The 17,743-nt window shown below is 37.0% G+C and overlaps 1 protein-coding gene across 2 annotated transcripts in view; it reads left to right on the forward strand.

Moving 5' to 3' along the window:
* Positions 1–17,742, forward strand: part of SNX24 (sorting nexin 24) — an 89,276-nt gene extending 71,534 nt beyond the window's left edge. Inside the window, exons 4-8 of one of the 2 annotated variants that reach the window (XR_003538697.2) lie at positions 10,450–10,544; positions 11,647–11,679; positions 12,548–12,612; positions 14,671–14,792; positions 16,891–16,976. Coding sequence is in view for 1 of the 2 variants with exons in the window: in XM_027710264.2 (XP_027566065.1) it covers positions 10,450–10,544; positions 11,647–11,679; positions 12,548–12,612; positions 16,891–16,961 (264 nt within the window). In the remaining variant the exon portion in view is untranslated. Of the gene's footprint in view, positions 1–10,449; positions 10,545–11,646; positions 11,680–12,547; positions 12,613–14,670; positions 14,793–16,890 lie in introns of both variants that reach the window. The other variant, XM_027710264.2, reaches the window with a different exon arrangement.
* Position 17,743: the final 1 nt, after the last annotated feature.

A 17,743-nucleotide genomic window follows, 5' to 3' on the forward strand; every position in this document is an offset into this window, starting at 1 on the left:
TTTGGCAGATTTTAATGAAATGCAGATAAATATGTGATAGAAGAGGATTTCAGCAAATACAGTATAGGCATGTTTGTTCTAACATAAAAACTTATTAGAAAAAATTATTTTAGATAATTTAAAGTCTTATTTCTGGAAGAGTAATACGGTGGGTGGTACTGAGGAGCAGTGTGCAGTCCTCATTCAGGCTGTTTTAACACAGAAATAACCCATCTGTCAACATCCACAAGTGTGGTAGTATGAGAATTAACAAATTTAGACTCTTGATGACAAAACTGGACCTGTTAAGTATTTTCACAACACATATTAAAGCCTTTCTTGCCCACCTGACTGTTCTGCAGTGACTCCTGCTGCCAGAAATGCTTGCTGTTATTTTTGAACAGTTTTGAGCATCTTCCTGCTCTTATATTATTTGGGGAAATAAAATAGTGTACTCCATTATGACTGCCCTGCTGTCCTCTGTGTTCTTTATGTGGTGTTCCTTTTTAATGAAAATAGAAAATGAGATATGACCCCTGGCAAAACATTCTCACAGCAGTTAGTAGCTAGTTATTTATCAAGAATTTAATTTAAACATGCATATTAGTGTCTGTTAAAAAATGTCCTCCTCCATCTATTCAAATTTCTGTTCTCTGACATTGATTTCAACTTGCTTGTGTAATTTATGAAATGCTGTCTAAGCTTTTTTAATGTCCATATTGTTATGTGTCCCCACATCTCGACTGTTTGTTGTGCTGCTCCTGTGGCACAAACAGGAAAGAAGAGATTGTCTGAATCTTTGACTTTAACCTGTTGGTTTCCATCCAGAGTAGAGGTTTCTTTTGAGTGTTTTTCAAAGCAAACAAACCTTGGTGATTTTTTTCAGAAAACAGATGCTTTTTAATCAATGGCTAGTGCTGTCAGCACAGCATTTATCACATTGTTCCAAGTTGATTTGGTCTTGCTCTCCTGTGGGGCTAGGAAGATGTTTTAAACATAAGAATGTTTACAAACAGAAGTAATATAATGGAACATGGAAAAGCATATGTTTTAAAACAAGTTTTTTTTCTGCTACAGTGTTGCTATGAGAAAGCTCTTTGCTTTAAACAAATTTAAACAAATACATCCATGTTCTTGTTCTATTCCTGTGGTATCTATTCTGTTCCTGTTAGGACTGACTCCAGTTTTTTTCAGCCCCTCTATCTCTGTCATTTCTGAGTTTCTTACTGGTCAAAACTTACTTTGTGCTTCTTTGCCATTGTGTAAGCAACCACCTCATTAACTACAGAATTAGGATATCAGAGTAAATTGCTAGTATATTAACTATTCGAGGGGAAAAAACGAAACAGTCCCACACACAGATTTTTACCTTCCTTTTGCTAATAAATAAAGCTGATTAAAACTTAAGTAAGCTTCAGAGTTTTAAAATAAAGCTCAACAATTTCCTCACAATTACTCTTCTAACATTACAGAATAACTTAAGAGTCCTTATTCAACATCAGATTTTGTGCTGAAAGGGCTGTGAACACTCAAAACTAAAAAACAAAGCCCCCAAAAAACACCACTGTATAAATCTAAATATATTTCACCAGCTATGTTACCCCACTTTACCTCTTCAAAAATGACACAATTGAGTTCATTAACCCCAGATGCAGTGAATTCCTTGTCCTTTCTACATTCTTTTGTTTGGACTTTGGAGTGGGTACCTGCTGCTTAGTCTAATTAGTTTCAAAGGGAATGTCGAGTCATTTCTCAAGAGTTTACTCTGACCCAAAACATCTGACAAGAAAATATCAGAGAGATAAAATAAGAAGTTATTGTAGAGTTGAATAGCAGTTTGTTACAGTACCTTGTGGAAACAATGCAGATGAGGAAAGCATCCTCAGATGATTTAGAAATTTTTATATGACATTTGCATGAAATTGTCATTTTGTGGAGAGCAAGACTTGTTTTCATAGATAACTTACACCTTATCAACCATCTGACTCTTTCCTTTTCCTCAGCAAAATCAGCAAAATGAGTTAGAGCTGTGGGAGATATCCTGTGAAGCTAAAAGGAAGTGAAAATGCTATTGTAGCCCCCAGCATCTCAGTCCTCCAATCACTAATGGTCATTCTGAAGTCCACCACTGGTTTTTTATGGGGTTTTTTTCAATATGCATCACATGGAAATGTGTTCTCCTGTCCTCTCTTTCAGGAATCGTAACAACTTTATCTTCACAAGGATCGTGACTGCTGAGTTTACCTTAAAGCCTTTGGGGGCGGAGGGGGAGGTTGACAAAAGCCTTTTGGAAATGAAAGTAGGTTCTATCAACAGGGCCACCTTTATCTGTACTTGTTGACTGTTTAAGAGGTTGCAGGAAGTTTTTGAACAGAGTCTCTTTTTTTGAAATATCTAATAGAGTAACCATCTAAGCAGAGTCTCTGTTTCAGTCATAGCAGCCCTATTAAGATATATTTATATTTGTGCCCAATAATTCTCTTCCTTACTGTAATTGTTACTAACTTCCTTGGTACAGGCATACCAGTTTATAAATCCCCAGTTCTCTCATGGACTCTGTTGTTGTTATTATTATCATCATCATTATCATTGTTATCATCATTATTGTAAATTTTTTAGTTCTCTGGTTCTAAAGCAGCCATAAACAATATGGTGTACAGAGTTCTTAATTCAGAAAATCCATCAGTTCAGTTCTCTTAGGCCCTTTGATCACTGTGTGATCCTGCTGACTTGTTACTGTAACAAACAAATACACTTCTATGTATTTTATGATCTGCTGCTTCTGGCTTGGCTAGACATACTCTTTACTGGGTGGCTGAGTCCAGAGAGTGGAGGTGAATGGAGTTAAATCTAGTTGGTGGCTGATCACCAGGGGTCAGTATCAGGGAGAGCTCTGTTTGCTATTTTTATCCATGATCTAAATGTGGGGATAAAGTGCACCCTCTGTCAGTTTTTACATGACACCAAGTTGGATATGAGTGTTGATCTGCTGGAGGGTAGGGAGGCTCTGCAGAGAGATCTGGACAGGTTGGATTGATGGGTCAAGGCTGATTGTATGAGGTTTAACAAGGCCAAGTGCTGAGTCCTACATTTGAGTCACAAAAAACCCATGCAGAGCTACAGGCTGGGGGCAGAGTGGCCGGAAATTTGCCAGGTGGGAAAGGACCTGGAGGTGCTGGTTGACAGCCAGCTGAACATGAGCCAGCATGTGGCCAGGTGGCCAAGAAGGCCAAAGGCTTCCTGGCCGGTATCAAAAATAGTGTGTCCAGCAGGACCAGGGCAGTGATTGTTCCTCTGTGCTTGACACTGGTGAGGCCACACCTTAAATCCTGTGTCCGGTTCTGCGCCCCTCACTACAAGAAAGACACTGAGGTGCTGGAGCATGTCCAGAGAAGGACAACAGAGCTGGTGAAGGGTCTGGAGCACAGATCGTATGAGGGGAGACTGAGGGAGCTGGGGTTGTTTAGCCTGGAGAAAAGGAGGCTTGGGGGGGACTTTATCACTCTCTACAGCTACTAGAAGGGAGGCTTGTAGCCAGGTGGGGGCCAGCCTCTTTTCCTAGGTAACAAGTGACAGGATGAGAGGATTTGGCCTTTTGTTGTGCCAGGGTAGGTTTAGATTAGGTAAGAGGAAAAATTCCCTCAAGGAACAGGTTCTCAAGCATTGAAACAGGCTGTCCAGGGAAGTGGTTGAGTCACCATCGCTAGAGGTATTTGAAAGACATTTAGATGTGGGACTTAGGGACTTGATCTAGTGGTGGCCTCTGCAGTGCTGGGTTAAGGTTTGGACTCAATGATCTTAAAGGCCTTTTCCCACCTAAATGGTTCTACAATTCTAAGAAAGGGTTACTGCATACTAGGAAGACAGAAACATACGCTAAACCCTGATGTTTAAAGAGGTTAGGACTTGCAAATTTGGAAAATCTGGAATGGACATTTCCAGTACCACCTTATCCACGTTAAAGTAGATGATGTATTTATGATCATATTTGATTACATGATCAGATCATGTTGCAGGGTTTTGTTTCTTTTTCCCATGTAACCTTCCTCCCAGTGCATAAGGATCACAAGGATCAGCATAGAAGGAGGGCAGCACCTGACTGTGAGAGAAAACAAAAACCTATCAATTATTTTCCAGGTGTTGTAGCTTGCAATTGCATTTCTTTTGTTGTTGTTGTTGTCTTAGAGGTCCCTTTCCTTAATGTTTCTCAAACAGTAATTTATAGACAACTGATGTCTCATAAAGCTCTGATAGTGGACAACAGAAACTTCCTGAACACGGAAAATGCATGAGCTTCTGGTGACGTGAATTGCGCTGTGTGCAGTTCTCGTGGCTGTTTTGTATTTACAGTGTTTTAAGAGGAAATTCTGGCATTTTCCAGTGGCCATGTCAGTCTGAGGGGTGAGCATGCTGGTGCTCCGTGACACTGCCTGTTGGAGCTTTCCCTGGAAGAGGGACTGGCAGAGGGCATGGTGAGTGAGGCACCTTGCTTCCCCTGAATGTTGGGTGGTTTTTTTCACTACAGCATATTTGCATTTAGTTCCTTTAAGCTTTCAGAAAACAGTACTGCAACCTACTGTTGTGTCATTATTATAAATGTGATTGCTTTTTTACCACCTTCTTCCCCTGTACTCTTGAGAAGACTTTTCCAAGCCTAACTGCCTAATTTCTGTACCATTGTAGAATGTGTGTTTTCTGGATCTACTGATATCTATATTATTGTCTAAGGTATTCCTGCACCTGTTTGTTATCACCAGCATTATTGACATGGTCTTAATTACTTGTTAATTGTCCATTGTCTTAGTGGTCCATTGACTTCTAAAAGACACTTCAATTCAGACATTTTGAAATCAGCATCTATTTTTGTGTCTGTATTTGCCATTAATGGATCTGCTTACTCTTTGTATTAGTTTTTCCTGTTACTTATTTTTAAAAGCCTTTCTTGTTCCTACTAACTTTTTGTAATATCATTAACTTGTCCTGCCCTTCTGCTTCTTTTCCTTTTGCTCTGTTGATTTCTTCATTTCTCATCCAGCTTTGTCTTAACCTCCAATCCTTTGAGCAGTGTCTCAGGAAATTATATTGACGGCTTCCTTTCATTCTTATTTTTCAAAGGAACGGTAGTTGCACTTTGTTTCTGGTCTTTCAAGAGCTAGTCTCCTGTTTTGTTGAAGAGGGATTCACTGTTTGCTCCCACTAATTTATGTTACCAGTTTTCTGAAAAAAATTCAATATTTTATTTTTTACATCAAATGGGTTATATTTGTACACTTAGCCTCAAGTCAGTCCACTCTGCACTTAGTGGTTAAATATTAGTTGGAATTATAAACATGTTTTTAATGAGCTTTCTAACTGAAGTGCTCTCTGCCTTAAGACCTATGTGGTATTTTTGATCAAAATGAGTATACTGCTTTGCCGTAAGGTTAGGTAACGCTTAAGTAAAAATGTTAATAAGTTATAGACACTGTCATGAATTTCTGCATAAACATTTTCAGTGATGATCCAGTAGCTGTTTAACTGATTTGACTTCCCTTTCATCTAGTTAATTTATCCTCTATGTTGCTTGAGAATGCTATGATAGATAGATTTGTCACTCATGAGTTGTCAGGTAAGTTTTAAGGTCACTGGAAGTATAACAAATTGATTTGAAAGTTGGTTTAGGAATTTTTGTACTGTTCTTCAGTCTTGAGGTTCAGAGGTGCAATTCCCCTCTGTCCTTTTTTTTTTTTACTTTTGTGACTTTACATTAACTTTCAGATAGTTTAGGTAGAATTTCTGGATCTTCGTTGGAAGTATTTTGGCTTATAATACCTACAGTCAATATTTATTCCCTTTCACGCTCCACTATATGGATGGCTGTTGACTTCCCTTTGATATCAGCGTGGGAGTGTTAGCTAGCTGGTGCTCCATATGGAGCATCACTTCTGTGTTGTTGTACGTGTGTTTGCATGCTTCTTGTGTCTTTATACAGAATTTTTGGCATGTTTGATAACCTCCTCCTGTTCTTACAAATGTGAGTATTTTTGGTAGTAATGAAAGGTGGGAAGTCTCTACTATGGCAACTTAGGCAACAACTTATTTAGAAATAATTCTAGTTGATAACCTATAACAACACCCTTACTGAAGAAGGGAATGAATTTCTTCATAGTTCTTTACAATGGGTAATATAAAACATGATTTTATCCGCTATTACTTTAAAAAAAAAAAAAAAAGAAAGGTTACTCTTAGAAGTCTGGTTCCTTTGTCTACTTGGTTTTTAGTTAATGTGTTCTTTTGATAACCTTTATATCATTTCATGGGATCGTGTAAAGCAGTTCAGGAAAAGCAGGTTAATAGAAGAATATAGACTCTAAAATGTTCTAAAAGATGTGGATTCTGGTCCCAGTGGAGACTGACACTAGCCTACTTACTGTAGCTGGAATGTATTGATTTTCTTCTCCCCCATTTTAGCTGCACCACTGAATTAGGTATTGTGAAGCATCTTTCCCTCTGAAGAGAGGAAAAACTGTCATGAACTTCTTCACCCTAACAGTACTGCATTTCAAACTAAACCTGATTGAATGGAAAAGTCTGTAAGGACCCTGTAACTCAGCTCCCCACTCTCATTTCTCTCTTTCCAACAGCTGTTCCAGCAACCTTAAGAAAGTATGATAGATGACTGTAAGACATTGATTTTAAAATCTTTTTTCATTGAAAACAACAACAATAAAACGATGTGAAACGATGCATTCCCGTGGCATGATCTCTGAAGGTTAGGGAAGTGGTCTTGTTCAGGTTTTCAGCAAGATGCTCAGTTACTGTTATAATTGGCTGATGAGTAGGTTTGGGCCTAACTAGAATGCCAGTGTTCGATTTCACAGTGTCCTCTGTGAAGATATGTCACCATTTACCCTGGCTTTAGTGACAATTTTCTAAAAAGGAAACTCGTGGGAAATCATTATGCTGTTTATATGTCTCCCTTGTTGGAGAGCATTATCCTGTGATATTTTAGCACTGTTTTCCACTGCATGATGGCATCTAGCTAAGGTTAAGGCAGAACAAGTCCCTTTGCAATTTTGTGACTATATTTTACTTACTGAAGGAGAAAAGATAACCGACAATTAAGTATTTCAGATGTCACTGAAAGAATGTGCAACTAATCAATTACATCCTTAGGGAACATGATTTTATGAAACTGATAAGGTAGAAAAATTGAGGATTTTGTTATTTGTGTTACATAATAATAATTGCACCCTTTCAGTGAAAAAGACATTTCTGCTGATGTAAACATCAGGCTCTCCCTTGTGTTGTGTTGTGGGTTTTTTTCCTGAAGCACAGAGTAGTTCATTAAAGTGTGACAGTAACAGATAAACACTTTACAATTTTCTAAGAAAATATGGCACTTATACTCTTAGTTCAGCTGAAATCAATGAGTTGAAAAATGTATTTCTGGAGTCACTTCCCAAATCATTTGCTAGAGGTTATGTTAGATGTTTTACCTGTGGGGGTTTTTCATTTATTTTAGGAAGGAAATACACACGCTTGGGGTTTTTTCCTTAAATTAGTCTACTTAGCACTCTGGGGCCCATATTTGAAACTCATTGCTACGCTCTTGGTAGAATTTGAATGTAATAAGAATTCACATTAAAATCAAACTAAGTGTGAGTTTTTATTTCTTTGAAAATATTTTTCTCATAACTTTCTAATGGCAGAGCAAACAAGGTAGTAGTCAAGCCAGCGTCATATATTCACTTGAACAAGTGCTACAGTTGAGCATATTACATCACAAATCATAGATAGTGGTTGAGAGACTCTACCTGCTGGTTCCTTTCCTCCTCAGCTGTCATTTAAAGATCATCATGTTTGCAAAATATGTATTTCTTACAAGTTTTTAGACAGAAATAAAAAATCTGTTGCATTATGGATTGTTCCAGGTAAATTAAGCCACTTATGGTAACATTGATTTCTAATTTAAGAGTATTCTTTGGAACAACTTAAATAGGAAGTTGAGAATGCTTACATTTTTTTCTAAAAGTCCACTTCGGGCCACCACCAGAGGTAGGAAATGTATCTAGACAGATGCACCCAATCCTGTTGTTCCCAGGGTTTTTTTTTCTCTTTTCCTTTGGTTTCCACCATGTATTTTAAATGGCAAGATTATGTTCTCACCCTTAGTTGTATCGAAGCCAATGAAGTCAAGCCAGAAGATAATTTGCCCCCTTTTTAGGATATATAACTTGTATCTTCCCTTTTTTTTTTTTTTTAAATGTTCAAAGTGCGTGTCACATTACATTACCTCAGTTGAAAAATTCTCCTCTGTTCAATGCAGTCATTCCTGCCTTCATAAAATTCTGGAAATGACAAAATTCCCAATTAAGAGAGGTGGCATACAAATACAGTGAAGTGCAAAATTGCCTTTGCTTCTCTGCAAATTCTACATCTTCAAGTTTAGTGATCACCAAAGCAGCGTTATTGACAGGTAACAAACTGTATGGCTTAACACACTGAAACTGATGCTATTTGCTTACATCTTTTTGTGAAGTATATTTGAGCAAGGCCAGGATTAGCAGGGCCTGGGTTGACTTGATACATGTGAAAAAAATAGAATAAATAGAATGAGGTATTAATCTGGAGTGAGTGGAAGTAGAAACAAATAGGTTTGTAAGAGCTGTCAAGAGTTTTCCTTTTATACAATGATGTATCCTTCTCTTCTTTCCTGTTCTGTTCAGCAGCCTCAGCAGGCAGCTCAACTTTTGGAAAAAACAGTCAGGAGGTGTAAGTATGAGGTTGCATATAAGCACCGGATGCCCTTAAACATCTTTATACAACTTTCTGTGGTTCTTCATTGCATATAATTAGTAAGATGGTTTTATTTGAGCCAATGATATGCATTGTTATGCAATTCATGCACTGTCTGAATATGCATCCACCTTCACCCCTCCTTTTATGCATAACCTGAATGCGGAACAGGATAAATTTTGCAGCAGCAAGGTGCTGATTTTGCAGAATGCAAATGAAGTGGCATTTTTTAAGGCATCTTCATATAGAGGTGAACTGAAAGGCTTAACACTTGCCAGCGTCTCAGACCTCCTTGATCATTACATCCATTAAAATCTAGAACAGAAAAGTTTAAAAGCTGCATTTTCCCCTGTTCTTTTATTCAAATTTGTTGGTGATGGCCTCAGCTGTTGATAAAGTGTAGACATTTGCAAATTGAACATTTGCAAATGTAACATAAAAAAAGAACCAGTGCTCAAATATCTTGGTTTTCAAATGCATTACTTTCTTTAAGTCCATTCACATCTTAAGTAATTTTAACACTAAGTGGGTTTTCCTTACACCAATAACCTTGTTACAAAACCTTCTGTAATGTCTAGATGACTTCTAGATGTCCCTTCCAACCTTTTTTTTTGTGTGATCCTGTTATCCTCTATATATCATTGTGTCTCCCTTGTGATACTGAAGTATAAAAAAAATACACATGCAGGGATAAGTTACTTCCCAAATGTAAGCAGAGTAATGTTTCTTCCCATCACCAGACTTATTTCTTCTCTACATGTATTTCTTCTAACATAGGATGTGAAAGTGAACAGGATGAACATGAATAGCTTTACTTCTAAGAGTTGATCTATTTATAAATCCAGTGAAGTTTCTTCCATACATACAGTCACTTTGGGTTAGGACTTAATGAAGGAAAACTCTTTAGGGAAGAGCTTGTGGCTTTCATTTGCATGTGAAGTACATGTGTTTTCAGAATGTATGGCAATATGAACCGTAAAGAAATAGGGGCTTAATCTTTCAGGTGAGACATTGGTTGAATTTATGAACTGTTTTTGTTTGCCTTGTGAAAATTGTAAATAATCTCATCAGTGAAAAAACAGAGGATGGCATCTGGCCATTATGTGGCCAGTATGTCATTGGTGTGGAAGGATGTGGCAGGTCTAGTGAGCAGCTCCTTGATCAGAGCTTTGTCATTAGGAGCCACAGTGCAGATACAAGGAGCACAGTGTAAGCTGACCTGTCAGGCGAAGCAAAGAGTTCCCCTTGTCATTTACCAAGGCGTGCGCTAATAAAACTGCACAAAGTGGAGACTTCCTTCTTCCACTCACATGCCAGAGTGAGGTGAGCATGAAAGCATTGAGCTGAGGCTGCTTTATTTTATATTTTAAATAAACACAATTTTATTCACAAATGAGCATGCCAGTAACTTAGTTCCAGAATCAGACATCTCTGCTTGAGAGGCATCTAACTTGGCACCAACGATGGCAGGTGAAAGAGACTCTAGTAGGGTAAGCTGAATGTATTTTAATGTGATTCATCAAGAACTGTGGTTTTCCTGTTGAAATGAAGCATTCCAAAATAGGTGTAAAAAAATGGACAATTGAAAAGTGTTGCAAGAGTGAAATGTTTTGGTAGCTTGAACGGAAGTATGCAATATTTAAAATATTTTTAAAATGCAGGATTCTATTTGCCTTCTTTTTTTTTTTACAGACAGTCATTTTAGAAAATGAAGAGCTCCCTAAAATATTTCTTGATTTTCTGAACGTTCGCCATGTACCTACTTTGCCAAAAGCAGAAAGCTGTGGGTAAGCTCTTATTTACTGAAAAATACATGGAGGCCAAAAGGCCCATATCCACTCAGTGCTGATGCAATTCCATTGACTTAAAATGGTCTTGCTGCCAGCTCTTAACACTGTAAAATAAACGGGCATTAGGTTCATGTTAAGTATGTTTATATATCCCCAAAAGGTCGTAAAATAAATCCAGACAGTTCAAAGACAGAAGTGATGAAATGTAATATTCTTGGAAAGCAAAGAAGTTTAGATGAGAAAAATATGATTTTCTCATAGATCTTGAAGTATCTACTGAAATGTAAGATTTTCATAAACACTCACTAAAATTGCATAGAAAGCCTGTGCATGTGTTTTAGAGTCATAGTATCTGCACAAAAAAGAAGTTCATTCTGCGATCATTTTATGATCTCTCTCTGAGTGTTCAAAAATGAAGTTTTTCACCTTTCTGATGACATCTACCCCAATGACCCAACTGCCCTTCCCCTGGGAAGGGTTCTTAATCAGGGTGGCAGGAGGGAATCTTAGTATGATTAGTGCAATGACTATAGAAATACCCAAAACAGTGTAACTGGAAGCTCTGTTACCTCTGCAGCTGTGAACTTTGTAGGGAGAATTTTTTTGCTATATAAGCTGGCGTGGTTGATAGTCCAGGAACATTACCAGAATCCCCAGAAAGCTACGTGGCCCTCTTCCACTTTGCAGTAGGCTCTTTGGGTCTGCAGTGGCACGAAGGCTAATTGACTTGAAGATAATTTTGAGGCCCTCTTACACTTGGAGGTATCTGTGACCCAAGGCATTGTCTGGAGGGATTCAGAAGCTAACAGACTTGTAGTTGTCACTTGTAGTTAATGATATCAGCCAGTATCCTCCGTGAGACTGTACCCCAACACTTCATAGACAGATGGATGGAAATGATTGTGAACCTGTTACGGTCTTTTTCAAGTAGTGGTGGTTGTAAAATGATACAATCTCCCATATTCATCTTGTTAAACTGCATCATAAAGCCAATGGCCAGAAAAAGATCACTTCCTTTGGTGATTCTTAAGGAATTTGGGTTTTTTAATTATAAAATTAATTTTGTTGGAACTAAAGTTTTCTCTCACTTTACTTGCAGCTCTTTTGATGAAACAGAATCTGAAGAATCAAGGTGAGCTTGATTCCTACTCTTTCTAGGACAACTACTTGAAATTATTGGAGTTTACTGTATTTGGTCCTTGCAGCTGATGAATAAGCAGTAGTTTAGCATTAAAATTAGATGTGGTTTTTAAATGTAACGGCTAGTTTTATCAGCTCTGCTAGATCTGTCCATTTGTAGTGTGAATTGAGCATCCTTATGCTAGTTTTGAGAAATTCCTTATAAAACTAGTAGAATATTGCTAGCTCTGAAATATATCTGGGAATGTATTTTTCATAGCAAGAAGATTTAGCAGAAGAAATTAAAGGTTTGGGTTGTCCCTGATGTGTTTGATAGAGCTTTGTATGTATCTGGTTGCACTGCTTGGCATGTGTAGGCAGAGAGGAGGGGGCTGGGAGAGGGTGGCTGTACCATGACCAGGGTGGGAGTCAGGCCTGTGAGGGGCTTACAAGGACTTTGTGAGTGAGGGGTACAGCTACTGCTTTAGAGGCTGCAAGAACATGGTGACATTTTGAGTCTGTTTGGTGTCCTGAAGAACCTGTAGACATGGAGCCAGGTTGCAGATGATCTTGTAGCCTGCATTACACCAAGTGCCAGGGAGCAGAGCAGGATCAGGAGGTTTCAAAGCCAGCTGCAAGCCACCCCTCCAGGATCCAGCCCCTTTACCTCCAACTTCACGTTGAGGGTTTCACTGTGTGGCTGAGGAGCAGCAAGCTTTGCTTCAAGGAGACGGAGCCTGCCCTGTTGGGCAGTGCTGGTGTGTGGAAATGCACCTTGTGGCTCCTGTGCAGCTCGACCACCTCGCTTTATCAAAGCTAGTTTGTAGAATATTCTGTGTGGTGTCCCTTGATACTGACATCCCTGTTCTTGACCTTTCCAGCAAACTGTCCCACCAGCCTGTGCTGCTGTTCCTAAGGGATCCATATGTCTTGCCTAAAGCCAACGGTAATCAAACCTGTCATCTGTCAACGGAACTTTACTGATCTGACCCTGCACCACATAAACCACATTATTATTAATACAAGCCTAGTCAAATGACACTGGTCCAAAATCTAATAGCCTGCCAATAAAACAATAGTTCTTGTGTAAGAAACCATTAAAACACTAAGTGGGATGGGTGATTTATAAAAGGCTGGAATTTTCTTCCCCAGTTGTTCTCTCAGACAAACCTACTGAGAATTCAAATCAAAAGATGAAGAACATTGCTTTTCCTTTCTTATTGTTGACCCTTTGGGCTATTTTGCCTGAAGAATTTGAACTTAGAGGCCTAGTCCTTTGTAAGTGCTTTTTCCCTAAACACCAGTCGATCTTCTGCAACCATGTTTGTAATTCCATTTGGATTATTACTATTTCTTATCATTTATAACCTCTAGAGATCTTTCCGGGGGAAAAAATGTATACTTTAAGTATAATTGATGTGTTTCACAGGACATTTACATTAGCCTTCATCTCATAATACATGGTTCAAAAGAGTGTTTGAAATAGCTTGTTATAACCCCTTTTCATAAAAAAAAAAGTTCTTTGAATTATTAATTCAGAAAATTTACCCTCTCTTAAATTAAATGTGTGCAGGGAAAAAAAAAGTACCATTTTAAGAGCGTGTTCCTCCTGGGTTTGTCATTTTACTTGCTTGAACTGTTATTTCTACTAAATTTTTTATTAAAATTGTAATAGCTTTCATGAGAGAATTTTCTCCCTGAGCTGTACATTAGGATTCTTTTTTAATGTGGCATTTTGTTTGATTTTACAAAATACTGTGTAGAAATCAATAGTCAGATTCTTGCACTGCCTTGAAAACCATTAAATTTTTAAGAGTAAATTTATGAACGAACACTTTTTTGCTTGCAGTTTCTCAAAATGCGTATCAAGGGAGGGCGTAAAGAGGACAAAGCCAGTCTCTTTTCAGTGCTGCCCAGTGACAGGACTAGAATAGCAGGAATATCAGGAAGCACTTTTTCACCAACACAGTTTGCCCAGAGTGGTGGTGAAGTCTCCATCCCTGGAGATACTCTGAAGCTGTCTGGACAGTCCTTTGTGACCCAGTCCACATTAGAAGACACATTTCAGGGTTGTTTAGTTTTTACTTTGACTTAGCACTAGTCTGCTCACATGTACTGAATGTCCATTTGAGGCTGGAGTGCAAATCACGAACTCAATGAATCAAAGCACAGTAAGGGGAGAGGGTCCCTTCACAAGGCCACTTCTGACACAAGTGACAACAGTGATGAAGAAGCACCCACAGAGTTACCTCTGTTTAAAATTTGTTACTCATATGAATGAGACACATGGCACGTATTAAACTTACTGTTTAATGCTCCTCCTAATTGCATACTTGATTCCTTGAGAACATAGTCTAAATGATGAAAATCATTTAATTCTGTACCATTCTGAACAGATAAGATGGATTTCATATACAGTTATCCTGAAAAATTGTGATGGTACTTAATATTTGCAGCGCACATGTAACATTTTGCTGTAAGATTTCTGTTCAGGATTTTGCAGTTCTGTGATGATATTTATCTTCCATAACATGTACTCCAAGGAAGGCTAAACTTCCTCTTTGTGAAATCATTAGGAACCTAATTTTGTAATTAATTTTGTAACTATTCTTTTAAGTAGTGTTTTTCTTGGATTAAGATAAAAGCTTCTTCTAATGTGTAAGATGTTTAATTATAAACTTGGCCTCCTTAATGATATCTGAAACAATGGACATTTCAGACTTTTGCCAAGGCATTTTCTGGCCTTGAATCAAAATATTTAGAATTTTATATGGCAGGGGAATATTCTTGTGTTTGAAAACCCTAAAACATCAAATTCATTTGCAAGCTATTTTTAACTTAATGAATTCAAACACAAATTAGAAAGTGAGTTGTGGTTTAAAAAAGAAAGAAGAAAACCAAATTTTAAGTCTAGAGGCTCTACTAGTTGACTCAAGTCTAGTTAGAAAGAAACACAGATTTTACACAACTGCCATTGCCTTTAATTCTTTTTCTTTGTTTTTAGTTTGCAGCACAGAGAAAATATAGATGAGCTTTCTAAAATTTTCCCTCTCAGATCAGTTCTTACTTTGATAGATTCTGATTCCCTTGTAAAAACAGCCAAGGTTGTTCAACCTATGACCAAAAGTAAGTGTCCATTAACAAATAACTATTTGTTGTATGTTTTCTTTGAAGAAGGTGAACCATTGTTTCAATCAGAAGTCTTTCCTGGATACAGGAATGCCTGTGTTAACATATTTCCATAAAATAGGAAATAGTGTGAGTTTTAAACAAAATAAATAGCTCTTTCTGGAACATAATACTCCAAGGATATTTTTACCCTCTCATTGCACTGTTACTTGTCTTTATAAAATATAGTCTTGCCATTATTCTGATGACCAAGCTTTAAGCACTGTTGAGTTGCAAAACAACTTTCCAAAAATAAGATTCACGGTTACAAACCTCATTGACTTTCAGATTCCCTTTTTCATGATGTATCTAACAGTCTGGGTGCACATCGCTTTTTGTGTAAGGGTGTGGGGAGAAAAAAAAAAAAGTAATATTCTTAAAAAAAATAAAGGAAAAACCTAATATTCTGCAAATTGAAGACGATACCTCAGAAGCTAAAAAAAAATGGAATCTGAGATTTACTGTCACTTGTTTGAAAATTGTTATGATGATTCTTTAAGCCATGCAAATATCACAGATCTGTAAGACTGTGCTTTGATGTATTTATACATTTAACTTGAATTGATATGCCTGATTTTTTTAAGCAGCAAAGGATCACAGTAACTCTAATGTTGCAGAGTTGTATAATTTTTTAAATCAATCTTTATTTTCCTATATATACTGTATGTTATAAAAGAACCAATAAAAACTGACTTCTGGAACTGCAGCCTTTAGTTTAGAAGGAAAGCATCTGATTGCCTTTACAAGTGTATTTTTAATACCATTCATGACAAGTGCATAGGGTTATTCTTCCAGGGTAATTTGAGACAGCTGAACTTGCACGATTTGAGGAAACATTATTAGATTCAAAATATTAACAAGTCATTTGTAATTATGACTTACTGTGAGAAATTGGGGAGAATTATGCGTGTTTTGTTTACAGTGGAGATTACAGTTTGTTAAAACATCCTAAAATATCTGTTTGTAACATCTTTAATATTCTAGAATCACCTCATTAATACCAATGAAATAACATATTTAAGCTAATAAGGATTTTTTTAATAAAGTCCAAATCTACTTTTTGTTCCGTATTTTTACCCCCAAAATTATTTTTGTGAAAGAATTAGTGGCAAAACCTAATTCCCATCCACATTAGGTGATCTAATATGTCTAGTATCTAATGATTCTTAAAAAAGTTTGACCTCCCCTTTGTGAATATCCTGTCAGCTGATAGTTGAAGATTTGGTAAGTGTGGAAAATTCTGTATCAGAAATAGTCTATTCTTAAAGGCAAACCCATTTCCTAGTGCACTAGCAATTTTAAGGTTGTAAGATGTGATCAGAAATTCTTACTATTAATGCCTGGTCATTTAAGTAATCCCTTCATTAAAAACTCAGGTACATTTCAAAAATCTTTTCACTTCAATGATGTACATCCTGCCATTCCTCTGCTTGGATCTTTTACTGTGTTCTATCAGGTAATTCTTTCATGTCAAATTGAACATGAAAATTAACTGCCAGTTTTCTCTGCATCTGTGATAACAAAATAGTGGGGATTTTTTTCCTTCAAATATTATAGGATGACTTTTTGTAACATGTGACATTTTATGTTGGACAACCTGAAAATTTCCTGCCTCAAATAATCATTTCTGTCTTCTCAGTCTAAACATTGCTGTAAACCACAATCAAAAAAACAGTTTTGAAGTATTCCCAGTAGCAATCTTGAAATTTCTTCAAGTATATTGAGATTTTGTCAGAAATTGAATTGCCAGTGTAATCCATCTTCCTTGTGAGAAGAGATTCAGATAAAGAGCTGGAGCCTAGCAGCATTAAGTATTAGAACATCCCTTTAAATCAATAAGCTACAAATCTGGCAGCGCATTCATGCAATGCCCAGTGCTACCCTAAAGTGGCTTTAGTGCTGAAACAGCATTACTAATAGCACATCCCAACATGGATAAACATTAACCTAAAGTGTAGGAGGCCTTGCCTAGTTAAGTTCCACAAAAACATTTATATTGTACTGACATGGATAAGAAAGTAAGTTTCTTTCTTTTTTCTTTTTCTTTTTTTTTCAGATGACTTCCCAAACGTAGTTATAGATGGCATTCTACATGGAATATTTTATCCTCATTTACTGCCTAGGTAGAAGTGATGTGTGGGGAGAAGAAGCTGAAGCAAGTCTCTGAGTCACATTTAATAGAATTAACAGGAATAAAATTCTGTGATGTGAAAATTATGCTCAGAAGCAAGAGGCACAACCTCAGATTAATTTCAAGCATTGTATCTTTTTAAATAAAATCACTGTCATTACAGTTGCTGCTTTTAAAAAAATAGATATGGAAACAACAGTATTGAAGTTATTTATACCTTATATATATTGACATGCTCTAACTATTTAACACTAAATGTTCTAAGTCATACACTGAATTGCGCTAACCTTTGGAAACTTTTACTAATTATTTCTATAATTTTTATCAAAGCAAACACTAAACCTTTTTGCACCAGAATTTTTCCAAACGCATTACCCATGGCTGGCACTGAATGGATTAAAAGCACTGAAGAGAGTGTGTGAGGAATTGGAAAACATGCTTTCACATTCTGAAACACATGGCACTCTCTGAGGAAATTTTCTAGATTTCAGTTGAAATTATTTTACTTACCAGGAACTTTCATGTGGCATTTATGTATCTCCCTCCAGTTACAACATCTAACCTGTGTGTATGTTTACTCTCAACATCAACTTGCAGATTGTATTCCATATCTTAATATTTTATAAGTCACAGAGCATACAACTCTGTGGTAAAGTAAAGCAAGAATATGATTAAGATTATGATCAAACTAAAACTGATACATATGTTCAGATTTAACTGGAAATTTGTATGTGTGCTACTGGACATTACAAAATAAATTACTAGGACATGAATGTAC

Source organism: Pipra filicauda, unplaced genomic scaffold, assembly GCF_003945595.2.
Source record: "Pipra filicauda isolate LSUMZ 115617 unplaced genomic scaffold, ASM394559v2 scaffold29_size4552773_pilon, whole genome shotgun sequence".
NCBI classification, from domain to species: Eukaryota; Metazoa; Chordata; class Aves; order Passeriformes; family Pipridae; genus Pipra; species Pipra filicauda.